At 44.1% G+C, this 10,480-nt stretch overlaps 1 protein-coding gene across 2 annotated transcripts; it reads left to right on the top strand.

Annotated features, from left to right (window-relative positions):
• The first annotated feature begins 1,297 nt into the window (after positions 1-1,297).
• krt18a.1 (keratin 18a, tandem duplicate 1) lies at positions 1,298-5,252 on the top strand. Of its 2 annotated transcripts, none has more exons than XR_012984876.1 (7): positions 1,298-1,806; positions 3,343-3,425; positions 3,523-3,679; positions 3,779-3,943; positions 4,095-4,220; positions 4,335-4,610; positions 4,777-5,252. XR_012984876.1 is itself a non-coding variant. In XM_076275754.1 (7 exons), exons 1-7 carry the CDS (start codon positions 1,375-1,377, stop codon positions 4,895-4,897), a joined length of 1,305 nt encoding a protein of 434 aa, XP_076131869.1. In that variant the 5' UTR covers positions 1,298-1,374; the 3' UTR covers positions 4,898-5,252. The 2 variants fall into 2 exon arrangements, 1 of the variants encoding a protein (XP_076131869.1); XM_076275754.1 differs by having other exon boundaries at positions 4,335-4,555.
• Positions 5,253-10,480: the final 5,228 nt, after the last annotated feature.

Below are 10,480 nucleotides of genomic sequence, written 5' to 3'. Positions count from 1 at the left end.
AACAAACTGCAGACCTAGTCCAAACTGGCCCACCTACATGAGTCCATATAACTGCCTCCCTTCACACTCCTAGAGAACGGGTGTGTCAGACTGGAATGATGCTTCTGCACCAGCGGAAAGCTTTGCTTAAGTATTTACGCCAAAAACAGCAAAGTCTTTTCCAAAACTGTTCCCTTGAGAAAATGTGGTTGCTACCACTTTTTCTTTCCTCTTCTAAGACAATGGCTAGCCTTTGTTTGATTGGGAATTTTACATCCAAAAGGACATTCCACATTGAACTTTTGAGGGGATTTTTCAAAAAGATGTGTTGATGTTCATCAATTAAAGATACATTGATAAACTGAAAAGAAATGTTGGAATATCCCAATAATATGAACTCCATGTCATATTTCAGTGTATGTTATTTGTGTAGCAAGTCAAAAAGATTTCCTAGGGAAACTGTTGCTATGTTACTGAATCCATAAACCAAGTATTCAAAATTCCTCTGGAAACATTTCTTTGGTGTGATTCTTAAAATTCACTCTTTTCTCAAAACATAACATTTGCAAATGTTTTTTGTAGTGAAATATGGACTAGCAAGTAAGAGAAACTGGGATGATTGTATAGTATTAGGATTGTAGTAGCAGCATAGCCTTTGGGGTGCACCAGTAAACCGCAGGGAAACCCCCTATGAAATTAGAGGGCAAAGGGGGAGACCTCCCCTTATGAGATTAAAGGATGTTTTCCTTTTCCAGCTTGTGTACTCTCCCTGCTTGTGTACTTAAGAGCTAGACTGATTGTTCTTTGGTTGGCCTCATACCCTTACAAGGGTGGAGCACAAGATATCCGCTTGAGTGCATGATGGCCTGGAGTGGACGTATACATTTTACTGAGAGGTTTGGAGAATACAACAAACAACAAAAGTGGTCTGCCATTGGCTCATTCATTATACACACAAAATGTATTTTCTCTAAATGAGCGTACACTGGCATATTTATTTATAATAATGTTATATATAATGTTTTTAATATTTCAATCTCAAAACACGTCAAACATATCCATATATGTAAAACAATGTTTGATGTGTTTTGAGATTGAGGAAGCACATCTCATGTGACACATATTGTACAGTATTTCCAAAAGTTGTTGCATCAGTCAGTAGAAGCCAGCCAGCCAGACACAGCAGCCGAGGAGGAGGCCAGCATGAGTGGACAAGGACAGGGGGAGGGGTTAGGGTAGCGGGTGGGAGGGGCCCTGGAGGGCGGGACTGAGCCCCTGGTTTCCAACCAGCACTATAAAGCCGGCATGTGTGCTCCCTCCCTGTCCTGTGTGTCTGTGCGCTCAACTCTCTCTCTCTCTCTCACTCTCACACACGCTGCCACTTGTCCAGCCACCATGAGCACGAGAACCTCCTACTCCATCCGCTCCAGCCGCTCCAATGTGCCCCTGGCTCAGAGCTCCATCACCCGCACCTCCATGGCCCCCGTCTACCGGGCGGCCAGCATCTATGGGGGCGCGGGGGGCCAGGGCACCCGCATCTCCTCCTCGTCCTACTCTGGGCTGCGCAGCGGCCTGCCGTCCTCCTCCGGAGGCTTCTCCGTGCACGTGAGCGGTGGCGGGGAGGCCATGAGCAACATCATGGGCAACGAGAAGGGAGCCATGCAGAACCTGAACGACCGCCTGGCCTCCTACCTGGACAAGGTGCGCAGCCTGGAGCAGGCCAACAGCAAGCTGGAGACGCAGATCCGCCAGGCCCTGGAGAAGAAAGGCCCTGATGTCAACGACTACGGCCGCTTCCAGGCCGTCTTGGACGAGCTTCGCAAGAAGGTAAGTGGACATTTGGGGGTGCATTGGAGTTCTTGTGGGCATAAGGGGTCATTTAGTTTTAGTTTTGGTTGAATGCTAGGAGAGAGCCAAGTGGGAGGGACTTGTCTTGATAAATGGCCTATGAAGGGAACATGAGACATTTCTGTGGTGAGAGACAGACTGTTGCTGGGAAACTTGTGGAAAACATGCGTGGGTAGGTGTGTGGGTGGGGGTGGGTTTAAGGGGCCAAAACAGGGAGGAGATGGCATTCAGATAACGTTAGCTGTCTGATTGCAAGCGATTAACAGGAAAGGCCCAGGGATCAACAGGAAGTTCTATGAAGGGGGAATACCTTTGGTTTCTGCCCCCCCCCCCCCCTTTTTTGGACCCCTGCCTGTGGCTGACATCTGTGTGAATACACATAGACTTCCCGTATTTATCTTTTCTGTGTTACACATCTAGACGTTTATTTAATCCCAGTGGCTGGAAAATAGCTGACTTCAAGTAGTCAGAGAGTCTAGAACAGGAGCGAAAAAAAATTCAAATAGAGACCAAATTTAAATTTGATCAGGGCCCTGTTTTTTTATTAGTGTCAGAAAACAGAGCGAGCATGAACATAAGTGAATCACATGAAAAAGATTTTGGACTATATGACTTTCATATCACAACAGTTATGTTATATAGAGTACAGGGTGTGTCCTCTGGCTAGATAGATAAAGTCATTTATAATTTGACACACATCACACCAGTAGCTGATGTTGACTAATTGTCACACTGTAGTCAAATCCATGTTTAATTAGTGTTTCACACCCTCTTGAATCCCACTTCATCTGAAGTCAAGCGTCCACCCAGTAGATGAATCATCTCTGGGGAACAGAATGTGTGTGCAGTAGACTCATTCTTCCTTCAAATGTTTTTGGAAGTGGAGCCATAGGAAAGCCATTCACTTCAGCTCTTATGACCTCTCCCTAATCTGTTGTTATTAAGTGACATAAACTACCCACATTCCTCAGTCAAGACAGAAGCTTATCTCAAAGGCTGATTGGGACGACTTGCTTGGTCTTCCCCTGATGATCCAGCTGTGTGTTGGTGGGCCTGTGGAGCCTCTCATCTCTCACAGGCCGCAAAACAGGAAGCCAAGCCCTGACCTCCACCCCAAAGCCCACCGGTCATGTCCAGCACACATCAGGAGCTTTCCCACAGTCTCTGGTGGCCAGTTAATGAATAGCCTGTGGACTTTGTCACCTTTGCCTCCTGTATCTCCTCCTTATCAAAGCAAACATGTGAGCCTCTGGAAACGGATCCTGCTATAGCCATCCGGAATGCCAAATTTCACACGTTGATGTTGGTGTATTAGTGTAGCCACATTTGAGACATTCTGCCATTTATAACTTGACAGTTAATTTATTGCGCCTATTGAGCATTATGTAAACACTGACATAATGTTTAGACTTAGAGGTGAGAAATAAATATTAACAGGGGGTAAATAAGCAAAAAATGCTTATTACGTGTGCAGTCAGTTGATGCAGGCGCTAACCATCTCTGTTGGTCAAACAGGTGTTTGATGCCACTGTGGACAACGCGCGCTTGGTTCTCCAGATTGACAACGCCCGTCTGGCTGCCGATGACTTCAGAGTGAAGTAAGTCCTGCCCAGTCACATTGATACAATACTGTACGTAGTTCCTGTGGGCATCCAGACATGGTCTGATTTTCACCATCTTGTGTCCACTGCACAGGTATGAGTCTGAGCTGGCCATTCGCCAGTCTGTGGAGGCAGATATTGTTGGCCTGAGGAAGGTCATCGATGACACCAACCTGAACCGCATGAACCTGGAGAGTGAGATTGAATCCCTGAAGGAGGAGTTGATCTTCCTGAAGAAGAACCACGACAATGTAAGCATTTGTGGCTGTGGGACCAAAGTCTACTTAACCCACAACAAATGTTTCTGTATTAACTTTTTTTTTAATCTTGACTGTTTATTTTTATAACAGGAAGTCATGGAACTGCGTAACCAGATCGCCCAGTCTGGTGTCCAGGTAGATGTAGATGCGCCAAAGGGTCAAGATCTCGCTCAGATTATGGAGGAGATGAGGTCAAAATACGAAAAGATGGCGCAAAAGAATCAGGATGAGCTCAAAAAATGGCACGAATCACAGGTATGAATAAAACATTTGACTATTTGATTACCTTGTCTTTTTTACTTCTGACTATGTGCAATTCTGTTTCTCTATCTAGTTGCTTAGACCACATATGTCCACATTAGATATTTTCTCATGTATTTTCTTTTTGCATCTCTCTTGGGAACAGATCTCAGAAATCCAGGTTCAGATGACGCAGAACACAGAGGCCCTGCAGGGCGCGCGCACAGAGTCCACCGACCTCCGCAGACAGCTCCAGACGCTCGAGATCGAGCTGGAGTCGCAGAAAAGCCTGGTGAGCACCCCCAGCACAACAGGGGACCTTTCCTCCCGCTCACCTCCTTTTGTTCGTTTGCCGTTTTCACACCTGACTAATCCCCCCGCCACCGTTCATTTGTGTCTCTGACAGAAAGGGTCACTGGAGGGCACCCTGCGTGACACGGAGATGCGCTACAACATGGAGATGGAGAGCCTGAACGACGTCCTCCGGGGCCTGGAAGCCGAGCTGACGCAGCTGCGCAACAACATCCAGCAGCAGACGCACGAGTACGAGGCCCTGCTCAACATCAAGATGAAGCTGGAGGCCGAGATCGCCACCTACAAACGCCTCCTGGACGGCGAGGACTTCAAGTAAGTGGCACAGAGAAAGTCATCTTTACAATGCCATTTAATGGATCTACAAGAGGTAAGATTAATTTGACATAAACACTGATTATTCGGTGGTATATAACTTATGCCATTTTTTTTTTATCAAAACATCAAAATTAGCCTGTGTATATTAAAATGGTCAAAAACAATCAGAATCATCAAAAAACTGATGTGTAATGGTGTGGAAACCTTTTTATCACCAGACTTCAAGACGCCCTGGAGGACCAGAAATCACTGAAGACAAAAGTCACAACAATCACACAGACACTGGTGGATGGCAAAATTGTGTCCTCAAGCACAGACACTAAGGAGAGGCAGTACTGATCCTCCCCCTCTCCCCCTCACCTTGCCAGCGCAACACTAACACCTCATGGTCCACTTTTAACAAGAAGATTTTGTAACTTATTGTTCCTTTGTTGCTCTTACCCCCAATTCAGTACCAAGGCAAATCTTTTCTATCCTTCCTGCCTTAAAGCAACAAGGTAGACATGGAAAATGTAATTTAAGATGTAATGACATTATCTGATTTGTTTGAGAAAATGTTTTTTGGAGCAATGGTGGTTTATTTTTGTAACTCTGACTTGAGACATTGTTGTCCCAGCCATGTTTTTCACCAGTGTTTGGATGTTGTGTTGTACTTGGTCAGACAATTCCTATTAAAAACAAATGCATCTTAAAATCTTTCTGAATGTTTTATTTCATCACACAATTTACTCTCTCTCTCTCTCTTCCCTTCTCCCTAAGATCTTTTTAAAATACAATAATGAACATCGTTCTCTCCTTACTTTCACTATTGACCGACAAGGGGTTACAAACAAAAACATAGCCTGAAAAAAAGCAAAACGTACCCCAATAATGTTAATCACACCTCAATAAATGTTCAGGATAATAGCCTATTCATCCTGAAAATGAGTTGTTGCCTGGGACTCGTTGGTAAGGACTGCTTACAGCTCAACTCTGTGTAGTCACCATTGTGCTTAGCGCTTTTCGCTATAGACCAGGTTTTTCTTGGTCAGTGGCGTAATGATTTTTAGTGCGGGTGAGATACTGAGAGACACTGAAAACTAGTGGAGATATTTCAGTCAAGCTTGACAATTACTCATAGGCTGCAGAGGATTTCTGTGTAAAGTGAGAAAGATTTCATCATATGCAGAGACTGCTGGATGATACTAGTGTCATCAACACCATCTTTAGAATGATATTAAGACTCTTACTATACAGGTCACTTTGAAAAGGGAATACGAAAGGGTCTGTTGAAACATTTCCTGTCATGCAGTTCCTGTTCCTTCTAAAGTGTTTTTTATTGTAACTGACCCTTCTCATGTATTGAGCTGTATTACATTGGCATCATGGGGACACAGGGGCAACCTTTTGGCCAAACCCCGCTTTTCTCCCAAAGACCTCGCCTCTTTCAACCTAAACCAGCCACTAGCTGGGCAGATTTTGTGGTTCGGGTTATTTGTACCCATAGGTACATTTGGTTTGCAGTAAAGAGTCCTCATTAATAGCCACAAATGTAGAAAATAGGAACTTGGAACTAAACCTGCAACCAGAGGGAAGGAGCTGAAACTCAGTGTGCAAAGGGTGGGAGGTCAGTACAAGGTCTTATCTTCAAATGACCACTGAATTCTTTTCTTGTTGTTTCTCATATGGGATCTAGGCGAGGTCACGCCCTGCCCAAGCAGCAGCTATCAAAACGAACTGTTGAAACTACTGGTCATGCTTGGAGCAGTGGTTTCCCAACCCCTCATGTTTAAGGTCAGTCAGCCAGGAGTGTATCTACTTCATGGGTGGCCCTATGAGGAGTCCTCCTTTCAGATGCATCTTGGACATTAACCTGCACATCTGTAAGATTTTATAGGGTTAATGTGGCCCCCACCACCCAGTGGCTAAACCTATTCTTCCTACCTCTTCACATCATCCTTAAAAGGCAAGTAGAAATTCATTGTGACTTGTATTAGTCATCAATGCTTAATGCATCGCCTCTAGTGGTCCGTAGAAACTAAATAGAACAATGGTTATGTATGTAATCACAGTTCCATTAATTTCGGATGACTGCCAGAGCTCGCCAGTCATCATAATACTCGCAAGAAGATTGCTATGAGGTCATTTCCTGGGTGGACATGCCTTGTGTGCCAGGGCAAAGGACAGACGTCACCCAGGGCACAGGTGACTTTGTTAATACAAATACTCAACATGCATGTACACGTGAAGGACTTCCATCCAAGTCCTTAAAGTTCTCCAAAACTCATACAACCACGGTTACCTACGTAACCATTGTTTTGCGTCAGCCACTCTAATGTTCTGAAAACCTGAGATGGGGCTCAGGGTTAAATGGCCACAATGGAAAGAGTGAAAGTAGAATATAGATTTTTAAAATAAACTGAAAATAGTCATTCATCACACAACTCCAAATAACAGTAGTAGTTAACTAGTAATGGTGATACCTTTGATAGAATGTTTATGTAGGTTTGAGCTTTGTTGAGCTAGTGATTTAGCATGAATGGACACCAGGAACGTTCTATTTGAAGACCTTAAAAACTCAGCAACTGCATTTTCAGCAGCACAGCTTATTTGCAAAGGCTCCTGCCGACTGGTTTTATGCAAAACACTTATTATAGCTTTCAGATGAGGGGAAGCCACAGGCAATGTGAAGTGTCTATGTTTAGAAAGTTCCACTGTGGCTCTCTGTGAATGGAGGGTTTGTGGTCATATGTGATGCCGACTTTCCACTGGAGTTGTGCACTTCCTTTCTTTTCGATGTCCAGGCTCCAGAGACGCTTTAAGGTGGGGACTGTCTACACTGGCACCACCCTGTCGGCCATCACTCAAGCCTGGCTAGTGGAAGAGCGTTAGAGCTCAGAGCCCAGGGATCCTAACTGATGAGGACCATCCCTTCACAGGCTGTTAACATTTGAATCTCAGATACCCATAAAGTTTTCCATTTTATTCCTAGGTCCCCTTAGCCAGCCTGGAAAATCCAGACCCTGATAATCTAGAAAGATTAAGGGTCTGGCAAAGAACAATGTAATGGCCCAACTCGAGGGGCGGCAACAAGCATGCATTTAAAAATCTCACTGCACGCAATTGGATAACACTAGACCATGTTTACTCTGAATTATTTCGGACTTCGACGCAATCGGATAACACTACGACCAATGTGAACTGTCCTCCAACGTTGCAGCGCTGTCTTCATCAGTTTAGCTGGTTTCCTGGAATGTTGGGGTAAAAGTAACGTGCATCAGTTGGAACAAGGAATGCACTTAATTTCGTTGTACCTGTGACAATGACAAATAAAGATATTCTAATTCTAATATTCTAATTCTTTGCCAGAGTGTCTCGCAGAGACAATTCCATTGTGCTCTCGCGAGAACTCTGGATTTCCAGGGTAAGGTCTCCTAATGTAATGTATCTCACAGAAACCTCTCTTTTCTAATCGCTCGACTGTTTTGTCTGCACTCTCTGAGCCACTACAGTTTAATATGCTTTCACATTTAAGATGTTCACAAGGATGTAAGTATGTAACAACAAAGATAATAGCACAGTGAAAATATTTGCCAAACTATTGTCGTGGAAAAACTGTCCACTCTCGAATCCAATTAACAATTAATCACTTAACTATTTACTAATTAACACTCTGGAACAAGGCGTCCAAAGGAGACAATGCAGACAGGAGATCTCTGAAGACTGTTGATCTTTATTCACCGTATTGCAGTGATAGTCCAACCTAAACAATGTCCAGACCAACCGTCAAGCAATAGGGTGAGGTGAGATGTCATCAGCTGCCCCCCCCATGAAATCTGACTTAAAGATGGCTGCAGCCTATCTTTTATACCCCTTGGCCTTCGAGAAGTCACGTGCCATTTTCAAAAAACACCCTTTGGCCAATCAGCATCTGACAGTTAATAATATTGGTGGAAACCATTTCCCCATCATGCATAAAATATATGCAAAACTGTATAGCTCTGGGTCTTTCTGGTTCTATCCAGTTGGGTGTAAGCAGGATTCTCTTATCTTGTTTACTTCATAGCAGACAATGTCCACCTGTTACTTGTCCTTGCTCTTATCCTCCCCTCCCTCTTGACCATCTAATGAAAGGATGTATTTTCCTAGTGTCTACTGTATCTTCCCGCACCCCACTCCTTGACTGTTGGTCTGGTCTGTTCTAGATGTGTAATAGCCTTGAAACGCTCATAATAACTAAAGTAATATTAAAGCTTATAAAAAACCATAAATGCATTCTTTAAGTCATAGAAAAACACCACACTATTTATAAACTAAAATATTTGTCAGGCAAGTATATTATGTATGTTGGACATTTGCCATTCTACACACATTCTTTCAACACCGTTATTAGCATGTCTGTTTTCATGTAACAACCTCAGGAATTTGTTGACGGAGCGGGGGGGGGGGTTATCACCCATTACTCTCCTGGTGCTGTTAATGCACAATATTCCCACGCCAGTTTATAGCATGACTCATAGATGACTGGGAATGGAATTTATCTCTTGTAACAGTCTTTCTGAGGATAACTTAAACAGGTCACATGAGGTTGCTCTACAGTATACAGTAGGATTTTGTTGAATGATGGCTAACTGATCTTTGACAATTGTTTGTAATTGTTGTTCTTGCTGAATTGATAACAATGAAACATACATGATTTCACAGAAATTGTTTGGACACCATAAGTAAACCAGCAAACACAGGGCCAAACTTGCCTTATGGTTGTTACAGTCAGCAGCACAGTGAGTGCAGTGCTTGATGGGGTCATCCCTATGTTCCCCGGGTCCTATGTTCCCCGCTCAGGGTTAGGGTTAGGGTTATGGTTAGGGTTTTAAGAAAGGGTCCTATGTTCCCCGGTCCCATACAAAGCGGGGAACATAGGATCCGGGGAACATAGGACCCAGGGAACATAGGTACGCTCCCTGCTTAATAATGAGTTATATATTGGCAATCTATCCTTGCTAGTGATGAACCTGCTGTGAAAAATCCCTCAGAGTAGAACTTCCTGTTCAGAACTGCACAGACTCCTAGATGTTCTCTGAGACGCATCAGTGAGTGAACAATAGGCTTGAGAGCACCACATGCCACACATTCCTCTACAGCAGGCTCCTTGGGCAGGAGATTACTCTGGCCCTGAAGTCCGCCACAGGTGGGTTTTCATAAGCTAGGCTGCTCAGTCATGCAGCTGGACTCATGAATGTGGATGCGTGACAAGGCTGCAGCATTTCCACTTCTCAAATTCTGGATCCCAGCGCTCGCACCCGCGGTGTAAACATTTTCCCAAAATAGCCACTTTGTGGTCTGTTCATAAATAGTGCAAAGTGAATGAGACAAGTGAAATTAAAGAGGGCTCTCTGTACCGGCAGAACACTTTCATATTTGTGTGGTTTTGGTGGTGTGAACATTTGAGATGATTTTGTCAGCTTTCCCCCACTCCCTGTTATAACAGGATCTCTGATCAGATGCCTTAGATCACCAGTCTGTGCACCATCATGCAGGGTGTGAGTATGAGTGTGCGTGCGTGTGTGCTTGCATGCATGCATGTGTGTGTGTGTGTGTGTGTGTGTGTGACTACATTGCCTTGTGTGAGTCATTCCTTTATTGGCAGGGGTTCCCCAGAAGCTGAGTAGAGCCATATGACTTGCAAAAAAAAAAAACATAGAAAAAAGTCTAGAAGTTTCAGAAACCACATTGGACCGTTAGTTTCCCCTCCGTGCGTCATTTATCCCAGTACAGCCTAAATGAAAACCCACACACACCAACCTTTTTGGCATTCATTCTCTGTAAAGTGTCCCGTAGAGGTTTAGGTTACCATAACAACCAGACACACAAACCTTTCAGAGTTGTCATGACAACTTAGTTGTGGCAAAACTATGGCAACTAAACACATGGCAAGACAGAGTT

The sequence above is a fragment of the Alosa pseudoharengus genome, unplaced genomic scaffold (genome assembly GCF_046254945.1).
Source record: "Alosa pseudoharengus isolate Yale_2024_CS ecotype anadromous, Long Island Sound unplaced genomic scaffold, YU_APseudo_1.1 YU_APseudo_1.1_scf_9, whole genome shotgun sequence".
Taxonomy (NCBI): Eukaryota; Metazoa; Chordata; class Actinopteri; order Clupeiformes; family Clupeidae; genus Alosa; species Alosa pseudoharengus.
This window is presented reverse-complemented; position numbering and strand designations above follow the sequence as displayed.